The sequence below is a fragment of the Macrotis lagotis genome, chromosome 4, assembly GCF_037893015.1.
Source record: "Macrotis lagotis isolate mMagLag1 chromosome 4, bilby.v1.9.chrom.fasta, whole genome shotgun sequence".
NCBI lineage: Eukaryota > Metazoa > Chordata > Mammalia > Peramelemorphia > Peramelidae > Macrotis > Macrotis lagotis.
The window spans coordinates 227787905-227813998 of NC_133661.1; the positions used below are offsets into that span (position 1 = coordinate 227787905).

At 39.0% G+C, this 26094-nt stretch overlaps 2 protein-coding genes across 14 annotated transcripts in view; one reads left to right on the top strand and one right to left on the bottom strand.

The window, feature by feature from the left end:
- The window catches only part of TDP1 (tyrosyl-DNA phosphodiesterase 1), a 220358-nt gene extending 209583 nt beyond the window's left edge, over positions 1–10775 (bottom strand). For 3 of the 8 annotated variants that reach the window (XM_074235522.1, XM_074235528.1, XM_074235529.1), the window contains exons 1-3: positions 7866–7916; positions 1345–1394; positions 487–538 (exon numbers count right to left, since the gene is read on the bottom strand). In XM_074235522.1, coding sequence (XP_074091623.1) covers positions 487–523 — 37 coding nt within the window. In that variant the 5' untranslated portion in view covers positions 524–538; positions 1345–1394; positions 7866–7916. Of the gene's footprint in view, positions 1–486; positions 539–1344; positions 1395–7865; positions 7917–10713 lie in introns of those variants that run through there. The other 5 variants (XM_074235527.1, XM_074235526.1, XM_074235525.1 and 2 more) reach the window with 5 other exon arrangements.
- Positions 10776–10982: 207 nt separating this feature from the next.
- EFCAB11 (EF-hand calcium binding domain 11) overlaps positions 10983–26094 on the top strand; it is a 171360-nt gene continuing 156248 nt past the window's right edge. For all 6 annotated transcript variants that reach the window (XM_074235530.1, XM_074235531.1, XM_074235535.1 and 3 more), the window contains exons 1-2: positions 10983–11094; positions 12956–13051. In XM_074235530.1, the coding sequence (XP_074091631.1) occupies positions 11020–11094; positions 12956–13051 (171 nt within the window). In that variant the 5' untranslated portion in view covers positions 10983–11019. The remainder of the gene's footprint in view (positions 11095–12955; positions 13052–26094) is intronic.

The following is a 26094-nucleotide window of genomic DNA, read 5'->3' on the forward strand; positions in this document are numbered from 1 at the left end:
AAAAGTGCTTCTAAAACATTTATTATAAATAGGTCCAAATAAGCACAAATAACCCTATGAAGTTGTTACAAGTACCTGAATTCAAACCATTAGAAATGATTATCATCAGGGTGGCTAGGTGGCACAGTGGATAAAACACCGACCCTGAAGTCAGTTGTACCTGGGTTCAAATCTGGTCTCAGACACTTGATAATTACCTAGCTGTGTGGCCTTGGGCAAGCCACTTAACCCCTTTTGCCTTGCAAAAACCTTGATTATCATATAAAACATAGTCACTAGAGTTCCAGACCAATTGAAATATATAGTTCAGATTCAAATAATGAAATCGCTAATTGGGATTCATTATTCTCACTAAGTAGAGCTTAGGAAAAAAGAAGGGGCAGCTAGGTGGCGCAAGGGGCGACTAGGTGGCGTAGTGGATAAAGCACCGGCCCTGGACTAAGGAGTACCTGGGTTCAAATCCAGTCTCAGACACTTAATAATTACCTAGCTGTGTGGCCTTGGGCAAGCCACTTAATCCCATATGCCTTGCAAAAACCTAAAAAAAAAAGAAGGAAACAATTATTTAAAATGTACCTACTCTGGGTGAGGCACTTTACAAATATCTCATCTGATTCTCACAAAATCCTGGGAGATAAGAATTATTAAAATCCCATTTTAGGGGGCAGCTAGGTGGCAAAGAGCAGCAGCCCTGGAGTCAGGAAGACCTGAGTTCAAATCCGACCTCAGACACTTAATAATTACCTAGCTGTGTGACCTTGGGCAAGTCACTTAACCCCACTGTCTTATTTTTTAAAAATCCTATTTTATAATTGAGCAAATTGAGATTAAAAGAGTGACATGTGTCAAGGAACTAAGAAATGTTAAGGTTAAATTTGAACACTGGTCTTCCTGATTCAAGGTCCAATGCTCTATCCACTACACCATCCAGTTACCAAGCTACATATTCATGTGAAACTTCAATGTAATTCAACAAATATTTATTAAATTCTTTCAGGCAAAGCCCTTCATAGTGTTAGTGAGACAATAGCCTTAATATAGTAGGCCCCATTCTCAAGATCTTTATAATCTAATGATAAATCACTGGGTCAACAACAGTCAACAAAAAGAATTTTTTTTAAACAAGTATTTATTTAATCACTTATTATAAGAGACACTGGAGATATAAAGAAAGGCAAACAAAAAAAAAATCCCTACTCCCAAGAAGCTCACAATCAATGACAATGACAGAGTCTAGGCAGGAAGAATACTCATTGAAATCACTGCCTTCTATTTTTGAGTTATCTTTTCACATCTCACAAAGCTGAGGCTCAAGAGACTGGGTAGGTCTAGTCCCCTTCTAACCTTGCTGTGAGACCTCAGGCAAGTGTAGCTCTGGACCTCAATTTCTTCATCTGTAAAATGAGAGAATTGAATTAGAACCTTTCTTAATGTACTACAAAAATTTATGTATCTAGGACTCTCTTTCTATCAACACAGTTCTAGACTTCCTTTCCTCCTTTCTTGGATTTTATCTTAGTAGTTGAATAACAGTCCTCCACCCTTACCCTTTGTTCTTCTACTGACAATGCCCCTTCAACCCCAAATCCTGAATCAACTCAAACTGTGAGAAAAATTAGAACAGTGCATTACCACAAGATGTCTGTGGACTTGAAAAAACCATATGGCCTGTACCGGCTACAAATTCTTATCAACTAATTTAGGGCAACAAGATGGCACAGTGGATAGAGTGCTGAGCCTGCATTTAGAAAAACTTGAGTTCAGATCTTGTCCTCAAGCTTTTAAGCAGTGTGATCCAGGATAAGTAATTTAACCCTGTTAGCCTGTTTTCTTGGCTATAAAATGAATGAAAGAATGAAATAGCAAACCATTCAAGCATCTTTGCCAAGAAACCACAAAGTTGGATAAGACTGAAATGAGTCAACAACGACCTGAACTAAAATCTCACTACTGCCTGGTAATCACATTTTTTAAATCTGAAATATACTCTTATCATATAAGAATATGGTATTTCCTCTCTTTAGCCCTTTAGGTCATCCAGTCATCTCCTTTCAGTAAATGACCCTTCCTCCTCCTTTAAACAGAAACAAAAAACAAAACTGAAGGCTATCTACCTTAAGATCTTTCATCCCCATACTTCAATGAGTTCAGCTTCATGCATCCTCCTTCTTTGCTCTACTCTCAGAGAATACATTTGACTCTTTTCTACTTATATCTCAATCTCTGATTAACAAATGTTAGTTGAAGTTGATCCAAATCTCAATCTCTCTCTCTCTCTCTCTCTCTCTCTCTCTCTCTCTCTCTCTCTCTCTCTCTCTCTCTATATATATATATATATATATATATATATATATATATATCTCACTGCTAGACTATGATATCTTTGAGGGCAGTAGTCCAATTACTTTGTAGGAAACCCTGGTACATAAACACTGAATAGGAACACAAGATTTCCTGATTATTCTCCTATATACTTTTCTAACTTAGAAACTATAACTAACTATAAAATATAAAGCTTTAATATTTTTCTTAAGGTATACAATATGTGATAAAAATTAATGAAATACAACTTATTTTAAAATTTTAAATTCTTTTTGCTTTATGGCATAACAGAGAAACTTTATCAGATTAATGCACACTGAATCTAAGATCATTTCATAAAATACAATGATGAAACTAAACAGGTACTTTTCATTTTTGTTTTGAGAACTGAATTTCATCTGAAGATCACGGTTTTACTTTTTTGTTTTTCAATCTTTCATTTTCTTTTTTCGTTAGCTAATATGTTTTCTCCCTCTCACATCCCACCTCCAATTTAAGGGGGGGGGGGGGAACTCTTGTCAACAAATTTGGAGTCCTCCAGTACCAACTAGATAAAAGGAGCTCCAAGGGCACTGGTTAAGGGGTCTTAAAAGTTAATTCATGTAAGGTTTGCCTCAAATGAATCATATCCAGGCTTCCAAGATGTCTATCTTTATTTTCAAATTTTATTTTGCTTTGAATTTAGTGAATAAAATGTAGTATAATAAAGAAAAAATTATTGCACATAAAACTGTAAAGTTTCTATATACAACTTGCTATTCCTTTTAAATATTCAAAAGTTATCACATAAATTTCTTTTTCTTTCCTTTCTCCCCCTCCCACCCCCAATCTAGAGAAGGCTGCCATTAGATACAAATAGTGTATCTTAATGAAAATCTAGTGAATCTAGTGAAAGTAAAGCTGATAGTATATATATATATATATATATATATATATATATATATATATATATATATATATATTAAATTATTCTACCCATACTTCTACTTGTCAGGTTTTTCTCTGGATGAAGATATCTTTCTTAATATTTTCTTTAGAAGCTAATTTGAGAATCTGTAATAGCCAAAATGATTATTCACTTAAAGTCATTCTAAAAACCATACTGCTATTAATTACATGGAATATTCTCTTTATTCTGCTCCTTTTGTTCATTTTTTTACACTGAAAATTAAATGAAACAGCAAAAAAAGAAAATCAGAAAATAAAATTATGTACAAAGTACAAAAAAAGGGTCTTTTTTTTTTTTTTGCTGTTAAGGACAGTAAATTTCTTTCTGCAAACTTCTAAGCGACCTAGAATTACCTTATTTTATTCCAATTTCAAACCTAAATTACCTGTGACTAGCTAGAGGGCTCACTATCGAGCTATTTCTTCTTATTGCTGTCAAAGAGCCTAACTCCAATAATGTCTTTTCTCCACATTCCTTCTATTTTAGAAAATCAGATAAATGTTTCTTAAAAGGAATATTAAATAAGAACAGTGTGTGAATGGGACCTTCAAGTATAAGTAAATCAAGGTAGTAAGTGCTACTTTAGAGACCTTTAAAGATTATTTCCTAATTCTCAGCTCTTTTTCAGACAGTTCATGAAGTTGCTGGTAGTCACACATTATTAAAACAGAAAGGTCTGGAAAGGCAGGGGAGAAAAGAAGTGTGTAGATAGATTTCAAGGAGTCCAAGACTCAGATGGGGGGAGCAGAAATTACAACTTTATTTCCCCTAACCTCTAATTCAAAAATTTCTTAATTGTTTGTGTCATAAACAATCTGGTGAAGTCTATAGGCACTGCTTCAGAATGTTTTTATATGTGTAAAATAAATCACAGTATTATAAAGGAAATCAAGAGGAAAGAAGAGAAGCACTATACTAGTATTATATTATCACTATATATCTATATATACATACATATATATATATATATATATATATAATATATTGTTTCATTTGATCCTCATAACTATGCAAGGTGGTGCTATTATTACTCGCATTTTACAGTTAAAGAAGCTGAGGCCAACAGAGGCAAAGTGACTTGTCCAGGGTTGCACACAAACTAATAAGTGCAAAGACAATGAATTTGAATTCAGATCTTCCCAATTCTAGTTCCAGAACTCTATTCAACTGTTATTACCTAGCTGTCTACAATTCAAGTATAGTAAAAATATTAAAAAAAATTCTTACTTTATAGACAGAAGAACCAAAACTCCTATTCTAACTGAAATTTGGCACTTCCCTGTGTTATTTAAAAATATGACTGAGAAGGGGTCAGCAAACTTCACCAGACTGTCAAAGAGGTCCAGGACCCACAAAAAAAATGCAAAAAACCCCCAATAACAAAAAGCCTGAGGCTGTAGGCTATTCACCATTACCTAAACATAAGGCAGACACATTTATTCACTTAGAAATCATCATCCTAAAACAGTCAAAGGTCTAGACCTCGGCAGAATTCAAAATAAAGCTAGCTAGACGGAATCTGAAAGTAAAGCTGATAGCAACTACTCACACAGATGGTGTGAAGAAGAGGCACCTTGTTGGGAACACAAATTAGTCACAGACTCACAGAATGTAAGTGAGAAGAGGTCTCACAAGTCATTAAGCCAAACTTGTAACCAATCACTCCCTATTTAATAGCATACATAAGAAAGGTGACCCAGCCTTCTAAGAAGGTATTCAAATCACAACTTATGCACCCTAAATTTTCCTTCACATATCTATGTTGTTTTTATCTTGATGACTTTCACCCTCCATCATACTTGTTCAACTTTATAACTTTTTAAACCTTACTATGATGAACATCAAAGGATAGCAATTCTAAAGAAACAAATAAATTGTTTTTATATTTTAAATATGCTCTAATTTTAAGCTGCATGTGCTACCTGCTGGGTTTTCTAAAGGTTTCCATGTTATTTAAAACATGTAACACTTTCCTTGACCAAGTGTAAATACTATGAAAACAAATGAAAATGCCATCCTTCATCAAAGGATTACCAGCAGGGAGCATAATTATAAAAAGAAACAAAACTTGTAAACGCAGGTGTTTCAGTGATGATATAACACTTCCTCAAACTCCCTCTTTATAGAAGGATTTGATATTCTGTGTCTGTTTAAAAAAGAAAAGTCCAGATGTTGTTCATTAAAGTCAATCAGAATAGACAACTTGTAGTCACTGACACTTCGAAGCAACCTCCCTCTTCAGAAAATTAGGATCAAAGAATTATTTCCAAGGGCAGCTAGGTGTTGCAGTGGATAAAGCACCAGCTCTGGAATCAGGAGTACCCGAGTTCAAATCTGAACTCAGATACTTAATAATTACCTAGCTATGTGGCCACTCAACCCCACTGTCTTTCAAAAAAAAAACCAACTTAAAAAAAGTATTTCCATATAAAACATCAAACACAATTAAATCATACCATCAGCCCAGGACATTCAAAAGCTTAAATGCTTGAAAAGGAAAAATTGAAAGGTATCAAATACTTGTGCTATACAAATCAGGATCAGAATTTTGATTTACTCTACACTTACAGGTAGCATTGATTGAAACATCTTTTATGGGGTCCCCACTACTTAAGTCTCATTCTAAGAATTGTTGTTCAGTTGTATTCAATTCTTTGTGATCCCATTTATATTTTTCTTCACAAAGATACTGGAGTGGTTTGCCATTTCCTTCTCCAGTGCATTTTATAGATGAGGAAACTGAGGAATAGAGGGTGAAGTGCCTGGCCCAGGGTCCTAGTGTCTGAGGCTGGATTAACTAAGGAAAATGAGTCCTCTGCTCTAATCCTCATAGGCAGCCTTAGCTTAGTCTAAGAGAATTTGCCCCCTAAGATTCATTTCCATTTATACTATATAAGAGGGTCCCATAATCTTCACGTTATTGGAAAGTTTAATAGCTTAAATTATTAACATACAGCTTTGTATCTACAGAGCTATCTACATGTTGCCATCTCCACCAGAACCTGGGGTACTAGAGGGCAAGAAGAGTGTTTTTGCCTTTCTTTGAATTGCATTACAAAATAGTCAATTTGGTACAGTCCTAAACATCAGGGATACCAAAAAGAAAGGTTTAAAAATATCCATTATTTAATACCCATTGGGTATTAAAAAATACCCCCCCAAAATAGTCCCAGATCTAGAGTTTACAATCTAATGGGATAGAGAAAGAATAATCAAACAACCAAACATGTATACGTAACATATATGAGGACAAACTGTAGAATGTAGATAATGGGGGGGGGAAGCTTAAATATGTTTTTTGACTACTTATGTTTTTTTTGGTTTGGTGGCATGAGAGTGACCCTAGGGTTTCTTATCAAGCTGGAAAGGTGGCTCTGTGGTTCAGCACCAGGGCTGGAATCCAGAAGACCTGAGTTCAGATTCAAGTAAGTGAATCTAGGCAAGTCATTTAACCCTGTTTGCCTCGGTTTACCTCATCTATAAAATGAGCAGGTGAAGGAAATGGCAAATCACTCCAGTATCAGTGCCAGGAAAATCCTAAACATGGTCGGAGAGCCAGAGGAGACAAATCATCAAACACCAACATAAAACCCAGTGGGACCCAACCCACAGAATTGTAATAATGGCTTCATTCAGAAAGTGAAAAGCTTAAAGTGCTCCGAAAGCCTCGGAAGGTTAGCTATTCAAAGTCAGTGTAGCTTTTTAGAGTATAAAATTGGAAAACAAGAGGCCAGGTGGCATTCCCTCTTTTATTATGCTAATGTGCTAGCAAACAAGCACAAAGGTAAAAACCTGAATTGCTGAATTTGCCGCCCAGCAGAAGGCAGCAGCACTCTGACTATCCTAAAGAGAAGTCGGAGCAATCTTGAAGCACAGAATGTTAGGGTTAGTAGCTAATACTTCTATGGGCCCTTTAGTTTGCACAGCGCTTCCAAAATGTTCAGTGTTATCCTCAAGACCAGGCCCTGGATGCTGTTTCGGAGACGAGGCCAGAGACGTGAGGCCCGGGGCCAGGGCTGAGCCCCCCAGGAATCCACATCGCCCCGACAGCAGCGGGGCCGGAGGAGACGCTCGGGGCCCCCTTCGTGTCCCAGGGAGCAAGCACACTGCGGGGAGGGGGAGGGGCGCTGTGCCTGGGGGTCCCCCCCGGATCCTGGAACCTCGGCGGAGGACCCCAACAGAGGACCAAGGGTTAAACGTCCCCGGGCAAAGCGGTTCACAACTATCACCTCATCTGACCTCACAACGATGGGGGGGAACCGTCATCTGGACTTTACAGTTTGGGAAACTGAGGCAAGCAGGTGCCTGCCCACATCCCACAGGAGCTTACGGGGTGCCAAGGGCTTCCCGGGTGCGATCTCATCTCATTCACACGACCCCCGAAGGGGAAACCGAGGCAAACAGGATGCCCCCCGCCCCCCGCGGTATTCCAGGAAGGAGCCAAACAGGGGTCCGGGGGCCGGTCCCCGGGGCCAGGCCGGGGGCATTTCCTCCAGGCTGCGCCCCTTCCCCTCCGGGACCCCGAGAGCCCAGCGCCCGCCCTGGGCCGCCCCCCGCCGCCCCCCGCCACCCCCCGCCCGGGGCGCGCGCCCACCTTGGCCAGGAGCGCACGCGGGAACCGACCAGGCGCCGCCAGAGCCCGGCGCACGCGCACTCGGGGAGGCCCGCCCACCGGGGCCCGCCCCGCCCACCGGCCCCGCCCCCGCGGCCGCCCGGGCCAGGCCCCGCCCACCGCCCCCCCCCGGGCCAGGCCCCGCCCACCGGCCCCGCCCCCGCGGCCGCCCGGGCCAGGCCGCCTCCTCCGGCTCAAACCCGGCCCGGCCCGGCCCGGCCCCTTCCCTTTCCGGGAGGGGCTCCCGCTAGGTCCTAAAGGCAGACCCACGCCGCCAAGGAAGGAAGGCACCACCCGGGAAACCCGCCCGCGGGGGCGTGGCCGAGCCCCCTCCGAGGTCTCCAGGGCCCCTCCCCCCGGGGCCCCAACGGGCTCCTCACGTCTTTCACTTCATTGTTAATGGGATTTGCAAAATGAGCGAACAGCTGGGAGGCGGCGGACCCGGGCCCGGCCCCGCAGGAGGAGGAGAGGGCATTAGGGGGCCGCCCGGAGGCCTTCCACGGACCCGAATCCTCGGGGGCACTCGGGAGGGCACAATACATATAAATGGGGGCGGCGCTGGGTTGGGAATTTTAAGGGCAGGTGAGTCCGGCGGCCGCTCCCGCTACCTTGGTGGCCCCGGGCAAATCCTTCACCTTAGAAACTGCATTCCTCTAGGAAAGGGGGATTTAGATCAAATAAACTCCGAGGGGAAGACCTGAGGTCAAAGGCTGAGGCCTCCCCAGGGGCCCACTACCGAACAATTACTACTGGGGCACAGCTGCTGCTGCCACCATGCCACCATGCTGCCATGACTACCCACAGCTGCTACCGCTTACTACTATTACTACACCATGACTACCATGACTACCCACAGCTGCTACTGCTTACTACTATTACTACATCATTACTACCATTACTACTGACAGCTGCTACTACTCTGCTACTACTACAACACTACCCTTACAACTAACAGCTGCTACTACTGCTATTACTACTATTACTACATTACTAACAACAGCTGCTACTACTACCACTTGCTACTATTACTACACTACCATTACTACTAACAACAGCTACTACTACAACGCTACCATTACTACTGACAGCTACTACTACTCTACTACTACTACAACACTACCATTACTAACAGCTGCTACTACTACTACCACTTACTACTATTACTACACTACCATTACTACTAGCAACAGCTTCTACTACTACTACTACAATACTACCATTACTACTGACAGCTACTACTACTATTACTACACCATTACTAAGAACAGCTGCTGCTACTACTATTATTACTACACTACCATTACTAACAGCTGCTACTATTACTACTATTGCTACACTGCCATTACTACTACTAACAGCTACTGCAACCTCTTCTTACTATTACTAGTTGTTACTATTAACAACTACTATCACTGCTACTACTACCACTAGCACTTCTTCCACCAACACCCCCAAACATCTTTGGACTGCAGGGCTTCCTAGTAATCCTTTAATGGAGCTTATAAGTTAGCTAACTCTAACTCCCAGCAAATGGAGGATCAAAAGAGAATGTATTTTTTAAAAAAGCACTTTTAAGGCTTAAAGCACCTTATGAAGGCTATTGTTATGTTTTTAAGTACAGTGAGTAAGCCACAAGATTTCACTTGGCCCAGAAGAACTATTGAGGCACCTAGCAAAACTCAAAATGAAACTTATTTTTTGTTGGAGTCTCAGTGATTTAAAGAAAAACTGAAATAGCCAATTAATGATCTTTTAAAGTCCTTTATGTTGTTTGGCTGAATCTTCCAGACTCCCACTCAGTCTAATTCACCACAACTGTGTGACCCTTGGGCAAATCGGTTTACTTCTTTTTGTCTCAGTTTTAACATCCATCAAGTGAGGAAAAATAATGGTATTTATTTCCCTGGAAGGGTATGAAGGATCAAATGTGATAATTTGAAAAGTGCTTTATAAACTTAAAAACCCTCTAATATTATCCTTGTTAAGTTTATGAGATAATTAGTGACAACTGAGAAGCACTGGATTTGGGGTCATGACATACATGTGGCTGTTTCTAAAAACCTCGGTGCCCTTGAATAAATCACCCATCGGAGACCTGTATTCTCATCCATAAACTGAAGAGGTTTTTCTAAATAATCTCTAAAATATCAGTTTCTCAAAATTTCATCAGTTTCTATTGTGCTTGAAAGAAAACCTGAGCTGCAAGGCTCAAAATAATTGCAGATGACTACAAAAGTAAGTCTGCCTGGGACTCACTGGTACCCTCATCCTGGGGTCGGAGATCAAGTGCTGCCATGGAACCTCTTCTCTCCCATCAGCTCCTTCCCTTCTCCAAGGCACATTGGCCCCATTCATCCATACCAGTCCTAAAGGATTGAGCTCCTCAGTGTAGACAGCAGGGGAGAGGGGGGAAGAGGAATGTACTCCTTTATAACCTACTTCCAAATCATTTCAGACTCATTGCATTTAGAGGTAAGAAAAGGCTCTTAGAAACCATCTACTTAACAGAGGAGGTCCAGAGAAGCCAGGCCCAAGTTGGTAGATGGGGATCTGAACTGAGATCCAGCACCCGCCCGGTCTCTGGGAGTTTGCTTTGCTGGCTTGATTTAAACTGCAGGAAAAGCCTATGATAACAAATCAGCTTCATTCCAGATCTTTCCTTCTATCTCAGTCATCAAATGATGCTCATGTGTGCCTACATGGGAGGGTTTTTTAACTGTTTTGCATGTTTTATTAACATTCTTCCCACTCTGCCAAAGTGCTTCGTACAAAGCTCAGTAAAATCCATTGAATGAAATCACACACAGTCCTTCACAGGTTCCAAACCTACCAGAGGACGGAGGTCCGAGCACTCCGGGGCCCAGCTGTGCCGATTGCCCTCCCCAAGCAGGGACGCTAAAAGGGAAGAAAGTGGGAGGAGCTAAAAGAAGGCCCACTAGGCAAACCGGCACGCCGCGGGTCCCGGATGCTTTCTCTAGGGCGAGGGGGCGTGGCCAGGCGGCAAGAACGTGACCAATGGGAACTCAGGCTTGGCATGACGCGAGCGGCCGCTGTCCAATAAGCGGCCCGTCGGCGTTGCTAGGCGGCAGTTGGCTTTCTTTTTTTGTCGAGAAGTTGTTGCCCCGGACTCCCCGAGATGTTCGCCGCAGAGCTCCGAGCCGGCTGCCGCGGACGTGAAGCCCGGCCCTGGGACAGACGGAGATGGGTGCAAGTAGGTCCCTGGAGGCGGACTCGGGAGGACTGTGCGGAGGGAACTCGACCCTGGACTAGGCTGGACCGGTCCGGGGCCCGCCGCGCGGAGAGGAGGGCTTAAGAGCTCCTCCAGCCATGAAAAGTGCCCGAAGGGCTTTCCAGAGTCCTAGTGGCCGGACGCGCAGAGGAAGGAGAGAGCTGAGGCCGCTAGCTATTCCGTGGGAAAAGGAAAGGAAAGGAACTCCGGCTGTGCTTGGAGAAGAGACACAACAAAGGCATATCCACGACCCCCGCCCTCCCGCACCCGCCTTCCAATAAGGCCAATTTTATCTACTGGGGACTGTGATCTTGAGCAAAGAAGCCTCAGTTCCCTCCTCTGTGAAATGGGAATAATAATAATAATAACACCGACCTTCTAGAGTTATGGAAAAAATAAGATAACAGTTGTAAAGCTTCTTGCAAACCTTGGAATCCAAAATACATTCTTCTTCTTCTTCTTCTTCTTCTTCTTATTATTATTATTATTATTATTATTATTATTATTCCTAAATTTACTAGAATAGTGAATGGCACCAGAGGGGAGTAGAGACCCCATAGTCACTAGCTTATGACTTTTTTTAGACACAAAGTGGCAAAAACTTACTATTTAAAATTAAATATAAAATACAATTTTCTCCAAACATTGTTAAAAATTAACTATAGAATGATTTTTTTCAAGTGCTGCTCCTAATCTTCACCCACATCTTGATCCTAGTATAGTGCTTTGTACACAATAGGTATCCTTAATAAATGTTAAATTGAATTTATCCATCCTAATCCTAAAAGGAGGAAAAACTTCATTTTTAGAACTTATTATTGAAGAAAGGAGCCCTTGACTATCTCCCCTTTTTCCTTTAAGTTTCTGATTCCCTTTTCTTTTTTTTTCTTTTTTGATTTTTGCCAGACAAAAGGGCTTAAGTGACTTGCCCAAGGTCACACAGCTAGGTAATTATTAAGTGTCTGATTCTGGACTGAGTCCTCCTGACTCCAAGGCGGATGCTCTATCCACTGAACCACCTAGTGAAGTACAATATCAACGTTTGTGAAATTCCTATATAGAAAGGAGTCCCAACATCCTTCTGGGCCCTGAGAAATTCCTTAGAAATACAAATTTGGGGGCAGCTAGGTGGCACAGTACATAGAGCACCAGCCCTGGAGTCAGGAGTACCTGAGTTCAAATCCAGCCTCAGACACTTAATAATCACTTAGCTGTGTGGCCTTGGGAAAGCCACTTAACCCATTGCCTTGCAAAAACTAAAAATTTGGCTAGGTGCCTTTGGATCTGAAAATAATCTGATAAGACCCAAGTACTTGACCCTGGGGGTCACAGAAATACTATAAAATTGTTTGAAGATTCACAAAGCACCCTTGTCAACATAATCATCTTGCTGTATCTGTTAAATTCCAGGACTGCCTCCTCCTTCCTTAAACCTGTGGGAAGCCCATGAATATGTGACTCCCTCCATCTCAGGAAATATGTTCAAAGACCCTGACCCTTTCCCACTCTGTCTATACAGAACCCTATATTTACATAGGATAAGACAATCTTTGCATCTGTATCTTGCCTGCTCTCAGTATCTCCCCCCCAAAAAACCCACTATAAAAACCTTATCCCTTGAACACTCAGGGACTGTCTGATTTGGGCACTCTTCATCCCCAGTAAGTCCCTGGGAAATAAAGATCTCCAGACTTATCAACTTCTGATCTTTCTTGTTCTTTGGGTTCAGCACTAGCTGCCCCTTGATTCCCTTTCAGGGATCAAATTCAAATTCAATTATACAAAAATTAAAAAGCTAGTCATAGTTCTGTTGCTCTCACTAAATATATTTAACATTCTCTAGGTATTTGAAGCGTGTGATGAAGATAAAAAAGGCTATCTAAGCAGAGAAGACTTTAAAGTTGCTGTGGTAATGCTGTTTGGGTACAAACCTTCAAAGGTATATTTTATTTTTTATTACTACATAGTAGTTTACAATCAGAATCTAAGAACATTACAGATTCTTAAGTATTTTTTATAAGTTACTACACTTACATGTCTAGTGAATAACTTTGCCTACCTTTTTAATAGCCAGTCATTTATTTAAAAAAAACCAAAATTTTATTGATTTTTTTTTTGATCATCTACATTGCTGAATGTTTCTTTCTCCCTGTCCTTGGAGAACAATTGAGTAAAAACAAAAGTGTAAAGAAAGGAAAAAAGTGGGAAAAAACCTGACATCATTTTGAGTATTCTATGTCAATAGGCCTTCATCTCTGCAAATAGAGTGGGAAGATGCCTCTTCATACCTCTTTTATGGGGGCCAACCTTGGTCATAGCATTTTATCTCAGTTGTTACATTATTTTTCTTTAAGTTTACATTTCTGTAGTAATTTTGTTGGTGTTTTCCTGGTTTTGTTTAATTTATCAGTTTTTATGTCTTCCCTTGCTTCTCTGGATTCATCATATTTATTGTTCCATAGAAAACAGTAATATGCCATTACATTTAAGTATCATCCTGTTTGACTGTTCTTTGATAAGAGGATATCTAATTTATTTCCAATTCTTTGTTACCAAAAAACCAAATGTGCTGCTATAAATATGTTTGTGTATGTGGAACCTTTCATTTAATCACTGACCTCAGGAATCTCCCAGGAAAAAAGGATGTAAGATTTTATTCACTTTCTTTGCTTAGCTTTAGATCCAAAACTATATCATTTCCCCAAATCATCCATAATGCACTAGTATATTCATCTTTCCACATCCCTTCTGACATTCCTATCTTTTGTCACCATGGGGAGTTTGTTTTATTTTGCATGTCTTTTTTTAACTTAAAAAAATTAATTTTTTTTAAGCTCTAAATTCTCTTCCTTTCTCCTTTCCTCCCTAACCCACACTAGAATAGGCCACCATTTGACACAGGCATCTCTAACACATATAGAGATATTGGTGCATATATATGTGTAAAATACATCTATTTATCAGTTCTTTCTTTGGAGGTGGATAGAATAGGTCTTTTATAGTTGATTTGAACATTTATTTTACTCATAATAGTTTAGTCACTCTTTGAGCAGTATTGTTGTTACTGTATCCAATGTTCTCTGTTCTTTTCATTTCACTTTTCATTATTTCATGTCTTTCCATTTTTTAAAATTAATTTTAATTTTTTTAGGTTTTTGCAAGGCAAATGGGGTTAAGTGGCTTGCCCAAGGCCACACAGCTAGGTAATTATTAAGTATCTGAGGCCTGATTTCAACCCAGGTACTCCTGATTCCGGGGCCGGTGTTTTATCCACTGTGCCACCTAGCCACCCCTTTAAAATTAATTTTAATTTAATTTAATTGTTAAGTTTTCTCCTTTCTACCTTACTTCCCCCCATCCCAGGATAGCAAATAATTTTATATAGGTTATACATGTATAAAAATCAATGTGATCATCATTTGATCTTAAAGCACAGTAATATTCCATCACAATTATATATCTTCACATGATTCATTTGATAGGCATCTCTTCAATTTCCAGTTCTTTGCTACCACAATATAAGTATTTTTGAACATGTGGGTTCTTTTCCTCTTTATCTAATTATCTTGGGAAACAGACCTCATGGTGGTATGTGCTGGATCACAGGGTATTCAAATTTTATAACTGAGCAGAATTCCATAGTTATCTTCAAAATAGTTGAATCTATTCACAGTTCCACCAACATTGTATTTATTTGCATATATTTCTTTTAAAATTTTTAAAATTTAGATTTAGAATATTTTTCATATAGTTAATAGTAGTTCACAGTTCTTTTTCTTATTGATATTTTATTTTTTCAGTTACATGTTACTAAAGCTTTTCAGCATTCTTTCAAATGCAACTTTTTAGGTTACACAATTTTCTTCTACCCTTCTTTCCCAGCTGCTTCCTCTCAGCAGTGACTGAACATTGTACATATTATTTGTGTTTAACATGTTTACATATTAATCAATTTTTGTCTGAGGAATTAGGACTAAGGAAAAAGAAAGAAAACCATGGGGTCAGAAAGAAAAACATAATAGAAATTTTTCATGTTCATTCAGATTCTGCTTTTGTTTTGTTTTTTTCTTTGTCTGGATGTGGATCTGCCAAGGTTGTCCTAGCTTTCTGAACTACTGAGAGGAGCTGCATCCATCCTAGTTGATGAATTCACAGTTAATGTGTACAGTGTTCTCATGGTTCTGCTCCCTTCTCTCAGGATCAGTTATTATAGTTCTTTTCATGCTTCTCTAGAGTTCTACTACTCATAGTTTCTTATAGAAAAATAGTATTCCATAACATTCATATACCATAACTTGTTCAGCCATTCCCCAGTTGATGGGCATCCTCTCAATTTATAATTCTTTACCACCACAAAAAGAACTGGTATGAATATTTTGGAACATGTGGGACTTTGCCCATCTTTTATGATTTCTTCTGGATATAGAATTAGTATTGGTATTATTGGGTCAGAGAATATGATCAGTTTTATTGCTTGTTGGAAATAGTTCCATATTGCTTTATAGAATGTTTGGATTAGTTCACAACTCCACCAACAGTGCATTAATGTCCCAGTCCTCCCACAACCTCTTCAACATTGATCACTTTTCCCTTTTTGTTAATCTTGACCAGTCTGATACTTGAGAGGTGTTGCCTCATGGTTGTTTTAATTTGCATTTCTCTAATCAGTAATGATTTGGAATGTCTTTTCAAATGATTATATATAACTTTACTTTCTTGGTTTCAAAACTGCCTGTTCATATACTTTGACCATTTATCAACTAGAGAATGACTGGTAATCTTATAAATTTGATTCAGTTTTCTATTTTAGAAATAAGACCTTTATCAGAACCTCTAGCTGTGAAAATTGTTTCCCAGATTTCTGTTTTCCTTCTAATTTTGGGAGCATTGGTTTTACTGGTACAACAACTTTTTTATTTTAATATAATCAAAACTCATTCATTTTGAAATTTATAGTATACTTTTGTTTGGTCATGAATTTCTCCCTTTTTTCATAAATGTGATAGAGTACTTCTCGATCTGTGATTTGGTCTATGGTATTACCTTTTATGTCTAAATCCTATACCCATTTTGACTTTATTTTGATGTAGGGGGTGAGATATGAGTCTATTAGTTACTGCCATACTATTTTCCAATTTTCTCAACAATTTTTGTCAAATAGAGAGCTCTTATCCCAAAAGCTAATGTCTTTGAGTTTGAGATTACAATAGTCATTTGCTGCTGTTCCTTTTATATCTATCCTAATCCACTGGTCCATTATTCTGTTTCTTAACCAGTTTTTTTTTTAGATTTTTTTTTTTTTTTAGATTTTGCAAGGCAATGGGGTTAAGTGGCTTGCCCAAGGCCACACAGCTAGGTAATTATTAAGTGTCTGAGGTCGTATTTGAACCCAGGTACTCCTGACTCCAAGGCCGGTGCTCTATCCACTGCGCTACCTAGCTTCCCCCTCTTAACCAATTTTGATGACAGACTGCTGCTTAGTAGTATAGTTTTAAATCAGCTACAGCTCACCAGTTGTCTTAATATTCTTTTTTTAAAATTTTATTTAAGGATATGGGGTCAAGTGACTTGACCAAGGTCACACAGCTAGGCAAATATTTAGTGTCTGAGGTCAAATTTGAACTCAGGTCCTCCTGACTCCAGGTCTGGTGCTCTATCCACTGAGCCATCTGGCTGCCCCCTTCCTTTGATATTCTTGACCTTTGTTGTTCCAGGTGAATTTTGTTAGTATTTTTTGGTAAGATAGTTATATGATAGTTTGATTAGTTGTTTAGATCTTCCTTTATTTGTGTGAAAATTGTTTTATAATTATGTCCATACATTTTCTGGGTATGTCTTGGGAGGTAGATTGCATTCCTTTTCCTGTTGGTTGATTTTACTTTTTAATGAGTTATATTCTTTTTCAAGTTGGTTATTTTTATTTTTAAAGGAATTGATTTCTTTGGTCATTTTTTCATAATTTTCCTGTATGACCCTCATTTCTTTTTTCCATTTTTTCTTCTTCTTCTCTCTGGTTTTTAAATTCCTTTTCAAGGTCTTCTTTGAGTATTTCAATTTGAGTTCAATTCATAGATTCCTTTGAGACTTCCCATGTAGGTAATTTATCACTGCTTTTTTCTACTGAGTTTTATCATCTCCATTTGCATAGTGGATTTCTATAGAAAGTGTTCTTTGGTTTTTTGTTTTTTGTTGGGTTTTTTTTTTTTTTTGGCTAATCAGACTTTTTGTACTGAGACTGGGGGTCTGATCCCTGGCTTACTGCTGGCCAAAATGTTGCCCATGCAACCCAAACATTGCCTGTGTAGAGGTTTCTTTCTTCCATTATGTCCAGACTCTGCCTATGCAGGGATTTATTCCCAAACCAGTTTTGACTTTTGCCCCAGTGTTCCCAGGTTCAGTCTTTGTCTGAGATTGGGACCCTCCCTGTTGGCTTGTTATCTTACTTCTGGGATCTGTGCTACTATCTAACTGCTGAGACCTGGGCTGCTCTTTGGCTAAAAGCCTTCAACTGGTTTTCTCACTCTGTCACCTAGCCAGTCTTTACTTCCCCTTTTCCCTAAAGAGAAAAATCCTCACTGAGGATACTCCAGGATGTCTATAGTTGAAAACTTGTTTGATTTGTTTCTTTTTTTTGGTGGGATCTGTAGCTTTAATGTCTGTGTAGAGACTTCATTTTACTTTTTGTATGGGAAAACTCGAGAAGCATGCTAGCTTCACAGCATCTTGGCTCCAACCCATTCTTTTCCTTTAATAAGACATTCTGTCCCTTGTCCCTTGACCTAGGTATTTTCTCTGTCTTCCAAACCTCCCTCCTCTTCTCTGCTTCCTGGCTTCCCTTAAGTTCTGACTAATATCCTAATTTCCACAGTCAGTCTTTCCCATATCTTTTAATTATACTGCCATCCCTCTGCTAATCATCTCCAATTTGTCCTCTATTTAGCATATTTGGTATGTATCTGTTTGCTTGCCCCCCCCCCATCAAATTATTTACTCCTTAAGGGCTGGAACTATCTTTTGCCTTTCTTTGTATTCCCAGGACTTAAATAATAGGAATTTAATAATTTCTTTCTGTTTGACTAACAAGAGACCCCAAGAACAACCCATATGGGACATTTCCCATTAGTGGGCAAGACCTGTCTTTGAATCCAACAAAGGAGATTAAGCAGGTATGATCAGATGGGCAGGAAAAGAAGCTGGGGAAGGAAATATATCTTGAAAATAATAAGGTTAGAGACTAACTAGGAGAAGATCAACAGTATCAGAGGAGACATGGAGGTCAAGAAGGATAAGATTGTGAAAGAGTTGGCAGCTAAGACATCAGTAACTTTGGAGAAGGTAAGTTCAGTTAAATGATGAGGTTGGAAACCAGACTGCTAAGAGTTATTAAGAATAGAGTGATATAAAAAGAAATAAAGGTATCAGTGGCCTTCTCTCCTTCCTTATTTTGGATTCCCTTCTCATTCAGAGATGGGTTTTTTTTCAAGGAGTTTAGCTGCAAAGGGGAGGGGAAATATAGGATGATAGCTAGCAGAGATGGTGAGGGGTTTTGGGACGGAAGAATTTGTTTCTTTCTTTTAATGGTTTGGAAAGACATGAGTATTTGTAGGGATCAAGGAAACAGTAACTAAAGGTTGACAATTAGTGTAAGAGTGAGTAAAATATCAGGGACAATCTGTTAGAGAAGACAGTTTGGAATGGAAGTAGAGAAGTTTGCCCTGGCAAGAAGAAGACCAACTCTCCTCTCTTTTTTGTGAGACAGGTAAAGGTGGTGATGGTAGATGATAACTGAGTTAAGTGAGATGAAGATGGGAGCAGTAGGAGCTTTCATTGAATGGATGGTTTCAAATATTAAGAAAGATTCCCAACCTAGTATTTAGGTGCTATGGTAGGAAAAATGATAAGGATTGGAAACCCATTTTTGCAAGTGACTCACTTTTGAGGGTTAATTGATTAAGGAAGTATAAAAGGATTTCTTTTATGCCTTGAAGACCCTGTTGAAATTTTTTAACATACATTTGTAATAGACCAAAATAGGAGGATTATGTGATTTTTCTCCAGTTTCATTCAGTAGCACATGTATAGGAGTAAAGGTGGCAGAGGGTGGGCATTAACAAAGATTTGAGTTTGGCAAGTTATAATGGACAGTAAGACAAGGGGGCCAGAGAGTCAAACCAGAGAGCAATGTAGAGACAAAACAGATGCCATCATTGGTCAAATCAGGGAAGGAAGGAGAGTGTAGCCAGTATAAGGGTTATAATCTGGGAAGAAACCAAGCAGTAGTAGGATTAGAGGTCATGTTGAGAATGAAGGTAGAGGGAAAGATATCAGAGAAAAAAAATTTTAGAGTTTATAAACAACAATGTGGAACATTTGTGGGTACTGGGAAAGTCAAGAGTAGAGGAGAGATTAAGTGAGAGATGTAGAAATAGCAAGATTTGGGAACTAATTGGCTATATAAGGAAGGGAGAAAAAGAATGAAGGATAACATTCAAGTTCTGAATCTGCACGAGTGAAAGAATGGTGGTACCCTGTATAGAAATAAGGAAAACTTCAAGAGGGAGAAGTTTTCCTGAATAACAATGTGATGAAGATCACAATCTATTCATGCATCTGCATCCTGTGGGATATGTTCCCTCACAACCAAAGTGAAAACTGACTGTAGGAGGAATGAGGGAGTGGCAAGAGATTTGTTCACAAGTACTAGCCCTAGTATATTATTGTTTGACACAATCAAGAAGTAATTTGGATGGAATATGCTAAGGGGGCGTGGAGACAGTGGATTTTTTCCAATGGCATCTGCCTAACTGTTGACATGGATCCTGGGGAGTGATTGGATTATAACTGCCCTAAAGAGTCCTATAGGCAATAATATCAAAGGAAGTTTGGGAATTTACTTAGTGGAGGAAGGAGATGGAATGGAGGAGTATTGGGGAATAAGGATAGTAGTATGGTGATTTTGGAAATAAGACCCATGAGTGACTCTTATAGTGAGGGTGAAATGTGAACTCTTATAGTGAAAGGTGAAATGTGACTCTTATAGTGAAAGGTGAAATGTCCAGGCTTCCAGTAAATGATCTCATGCTTCTTTAGGTGAGACCACAATCCCAAAATTAAAAGTACTGGCCTAGTAACTAGAGAGCTGCCTGAACACCCAGAAAAGAAACTTCTTGACACCAAAGTCCTTGCCGTTGTCAAATCATCAGGAGCAAATATGATTTTTATTTGTGTAAATGATAGTGAGGAAGATGTGGTACTGAGAATGCTGTTGCATGCTCAGAACCACTGAAACATTCATATGATTTGCAGCTGAAACATTTTATACATGTTTTCACTCCCTTTTCAAAAATCAACTTCTTAAGGGATGGGACTTTATTAAAAACAAAAACAAACAAAAATAACAACCAGGAGATATAGAACTGGCTCAAAGCCAAGAAAACCTGGATTAAATAAGTCCTGACCTTGGACAAATACTAAGTGACCCTAAGCAAGTCTTGAAAAAAAAAAAACTCTTGTTACTGTAGGAATGCATGTTGCCAAGCAGTTACCTACCTGCAATGATGGGGGGGGGGGGTGAAGGATGGAGGATGAGGTTGTGGTGTTCATTTCTGGGAGTTCCCTAATTTAAAATCTCCTACTAAGACTTTAACCCATACACAAAGACCCTCAGGAAACTATTTTTCTCCCTTGAGTTCCATTTCTGAATTTTCTATGTTCTGTTTCATTAATTTATTTTTCTATATTTTCTCAGCACAAGACAGATTTTATAATTATAATTTTATAGTACCTTTTGAAATCTTAAAGGATAAGTCTCCCTTCACTCATTCTTCCTTTGATAGTATTACCTACTTTTCCTGCTAACATTTTTATGACATCTAATTCTACTAAATAACCAATTGGTATTTTGATTCATGTTGCTTTAAGTGTGTAAATTAGTTTGGGAATTATTAGCATTTTTATTATCATGCTTCACAGAGGTATGTGAATTATTTAGGAGAAGCAATAATATTTATCAGATTCCATTTCATGACAGTAGTGGTCATATTTCTACTAATATTAGACTGACTCTGAAGTCTCATCTTGACCAAATGAAATCAGATTGAACTGGTTTCTTCACCTTTACTTAATTCTTTATCAGCTAAGCTCTGGGTTTGATTCTGAGATTCATGCTATAAGTGCATGTTTCATTGTTTCCTTCTGCTGAGTTTTAAAAATTCTTTGGTTTTGTGAATAGGTATTAGTCCATGAGAACATGAAAATTATAACCCTTAAAAAGCAGCCTTTAATAACAGAAATATTGCAGGGAGCGTTAGCATAAGAAGGTCAAACATATCAAGAATCAAGCACACAATGAATCAGGAAAACCAAAAGACAAAAGTAAGGGCAGACCCCTCTCCCCTTGAGAGAGGTATGCCATTTATTAAGATGTCTTAATATAAAAACCATTTTAATCACTCTGGACTAAGTATTCACAAGCCATTTATAACAATTTGGGGGCTCTCCCAGAATTTTATAACATAAATCTTTTTGATATTTTCCTGGAAGGACACAAGAAAATAATGCATGCAAATGGCTTGATTTCAAGCCCACTTTCTTGGTGTTCTCTGCAAGGGAAATATCTCATAGACTCCTAGGGAAAATTGACCTGGGTTTGGAGCTGAGAGTGATTAGAGTGACTGGGGGTAAGAACTATGGTAAAGGGAAATCTGTAGGGTGGTAGGATGGTGGCCAGAACCCTCTGGGTAACTGAGAAGTCCTCTATGTGGAGATCTATCCTGAAGAAGAGGAAAGAGGATAATAGGGTTCCCTGAAGGGAGGTAGGGGGATTTGAGGTACCTCTCCAGATAATTTCCCCCAAATCTTAAAGCCTACCATGGGAAAGGTTGCAAGAAGACTTAAAGGGCAAGGGAGCCTCATGGACGGTAGCTGGAAACTGGAAGGAGGGAAGGAAGCCAATTGGATCCAGTATGGTGTATGAGTGAGTTTGAATGTTCCCTTCAGATTGTATGTGTTTTGTGTGTTCATATGTTATATGTCCTGTTGTGTGAGTGGTCTGAGTTAGGTATTTCTGGGGACTCAACTTAAATTGTAAAGTGGGGAAGCTAGGTGTTTCAAAAGGTGGGGGAGCTCCCTCTTGGAGCTCAGCCCCTCCCTCACTGGGCGCTGCTGTGTGAAGTCAGAGGCTGGGGGGGGGGGGGTTCTTAAAGAGAAAAATCTGTCATTTCGGGAGAATTTAGGAGAGAAAGAACTTTAACGGAAATGATTAAGATTGAGAAGTTGTAGGAGGGAAGATTTCTTATTCTCATGACTATCTGGGAAAGATCCATGTTTTCTCCCTGGATTGGGGGTAGGGAAGTTGGACATGTGATAGTCTTTCTTGATCCCATCCATCATCTTGTTAAGACTTGAACTCTAAACTGAGTTCAGCCGAGGATTGTATTCTTGGAGGATCTAGATAAAGAAACATGGAAGACAAAAAGTGTAAAGATAATTGGGAACTTTAAAAAAAAGTCAAGAATGTGAACTTCTCTCATGGTAACTGCAGACAGCTGATGTGGGGGACTTTGAAGGATGACAGAAAAATTGTGTGGTCCCATTGTAAGGTAACTACTGAATTAGTAAGATATGTTTATCAGTCATGTGATATTCTTTCATAACTGAAGATATTATATTTACAATTATTTGGTTACTTGTGATAATGTTAAAGCCTGGAATGAATATGTGATTGCTTTGAGGGGTAATAAGGGAAATATCAAAAATTATGACCCCTTCTGGATTCTCTAAAATTTTATATTATGTAAAGAATTTGGTATTGTATGATATAGTAATTCATGTGGTATTCTTACTGTGTTTTGTTATATTGGAATTAATAACACCTGTTGGGAAATTTAAAGTCATCTTGTTCTAATGGTTTGAAAGAACTCTGAAAATAATAATTTGTATGTTAAAGATGACTAGTAGTTAAACAAGTTTGTAAAAGTACCTATGTAATATGAGAAACATAAACACAGGAAAGACAATTTGAGGTATTTCTGTGCCAATATTTGAGTGATCGTTATATAAGTATTTAGGAGACAATAGGCAATCTCCTAGCCAAAGGAGGTATTTATTGTTGTATAATACAATAGGCTAAAAGGAGGGGTCTCTAGCCAAGGGGAATTTGATATACCATTTTCATATAGGGGGTAGAACAGATATGATTTCAGACAAAAGGATGTGGTCAGGAGATCAGAGGCCTTGAGTAAGAGATAGGAAATGAGGCATATAGGGCCAGAAATAGTTAGAATTCTTGGTTTTAGCAAGGACCCAGGTGTAGGACACCCAGAGCTTTAGGTAGGGGATTCATTAATTGTAACTCCATTAAGATTTTATTTTGGAATTTAGTGAATTGGACTTGCTTGAATTAGATAAAATTACTGTGTTGGATGGTTAGTAAAAAGGAAGTGTTAATGGTACAATGTGTTCTTGGAGCCAAAGAAGCCAATGGGAGCCTGGAGACTTCAGATGACAGGGATGAGTAGTTGAAAGGGCAGCTTTTCAGTGTGGTCTGAGGTTGGACCTTTTTGACTTGGTCCCCCTTAAAGTGACATTTGGATAATGTCTCACCTGGTGGAATAAATCTGGCTTAAAATATTTGACTACCCACATGACCACTGCCTGGACACTGATATTCAAAAATTATATCTATAAAGGAATTTTCCTTTGATGTCCTGGATCTTTATAGTAAACTGATATAAGCAAACCAGATAAAGAAATTTTAGGTCAATTGGATTTAATAGCCAGATAGGGTAGGTGTGTAACTCTGACACCTGCTGTCAGCTACATATTTGGATAGGAATTAAGATTACTTCATTTTTAATGTTAGAGAGGATATTTAGGCAAAAAGAATGGAAACTTTTTAGGACAATTACAGTTTTAAACCCCAGTTTGAGGAAAGGAATGTGAGTCAGATAAGTACATCAGGAAAAGGAAAATTGAGGGCATATTTGGGAATATTTTGGGAAGAAAAAAATTCATTTTGGTTAAGGATGTTTAAGTCACTGTAATGAGAACAAAAGGTTAAGAAAGGGTATGTTACAAGCTTAAGTTAATGTAGCAGTTCTTAGTGGAGTTTATTCATGTAATGAAACACTTATGAAAGTTTATTGTGTTAAAGTGAAGTATGTTTCTAAATATGACTGTGAATAAAGCAAAATGTAAAATGTAATAAGCTCAAGAATCTTACTGTCTTGTGATGAAAACATGTGTTTTAGTCCAAGTAGAATGTTAAGCAGTTATTTTACCAGAAAAGAAGGTCTCAACAAGTCACCTGAGTTGGAGAGGAACATTTTAGAATAGAATTAGAAGATACAGAAGAACATCAGATGTCTCCAGGGGAGATGAGAAAAGAAAAGACACTGGACAAATTCATCTCCCCTACCTCTCACCTATGTTTATTCAGGGGATCTGCCCCCTTTTGATACCCGTAACTCCCCCCTAATTCTGTAAGTGTGACACACCTATTTATGTTCCTCTCCTTAGGGAAAGGAAGAGGAGAGGCACAGTGAAGATGTTCTCTATTGAGAGAAAAGGAAGTTGAGATTATTGTGTGGCATGATGATGTCCTACATAAGTCTGTATATCCTAAGGAGAGTCCTCTCTCTGATTTAGAGATGAGGTATTAGTAAGGTGGAAAGAGAATCTAACTGACAGAATTCATTGCCCAGTCTTGTGGTGTGGCTAACTGTTGGACTTCCGGTGGTCCACAGCAGTTTGAGAACTTGGGCATCAGACCCCCTGAGTCCAGCCTAGATTCTCAGTTTCTGGGCAGAGGTGCACTGTGGCACTGATCCAGAGGAGAGAAACACCAGTGACATATGACTGAGTCAGTTCAGGGTGACTATTATTTGTACCAGTCTAGACAGTATATTTTTGGGGGGTGTAGCAAATGTCCATCAGCAGGATACACATATTCTGGATGGTACAACTTAGAGAGATAGTGGACTGAGACTCATGTGAGATGTAATGATGGTACCTGGATCCTTTGTCAGGGTGCATTATGGTAAAGAAAATTGTGATAACCAATACATATACCCATCTACCAAAAGTTGGTCAGGGAGTTGTAACCCTGATTTATGGGCCTAATACCTGGGTGCAAGATGGGAGTTAGGGTGTTGTACCTCCAACTTATATCCTGAATAGATTCTAAGCTATAGTAGAAACAATTACCAGTTAGACAGCTAGGGCCCTGGACTTGCTGGCTGGCTGGCTAAACCATGCAATCAAGAGAGAGTTATTCAGCATAGAGTTGTATTAGACAATCTTTTGATTGGAGGAGGAATTTGTGGTAAATTGAATCTATCAAGTTGCTGTCTAAAGATAGTTGACAATGGGAGAGTAGTAAAATAAGGAGGGACATCAGAAAATTGCAAACCTGGAAAACAGGATGGCTCCATGTCTCTGATAATAGGAAATTGAAAATCTTGGTAGAAAAAGTCAGTAGTCATGTTGATAACAAAGATTCTGATTTAAGAAAGAAATCACTTATGAGGTATAGAACCTAAGTTCTTATTAAAAAAATAAAACAGGAATTTTGAGGAATTATGGGGGTATTTGAGTCCCACAAGAATGTGAAGGGAGATTGTTAGTTTACATTTCAAAGATTAGGATCTGCCTGTATTGGTGCTTTGGGGCAGGTATGTAAGTGTAAGACAAAAAAATCAGCCTCAACCTGATCAGAAACAGATTGGATCAGGTCTGTCCCACCCAGATCTGAGTTAACTTGGGGTCTGCCTTTGCACATGCTGAAGGAGGTAGCTGTTCTTGCTTACTAGTATAATGAGCAAGGTAGGGGAAAAGTATGGGAATGAATGTATCAAATAGATTTGTGAACCCACCAAATATTTGACACAGAAGGGGCAGAAACAAAGTCTTTCAAAGTGTATAAGATCTAACATTTCTGGGATTCTGTGCCCCTCTCCCCTTGAGAAAAGTGCGCCATTTTTT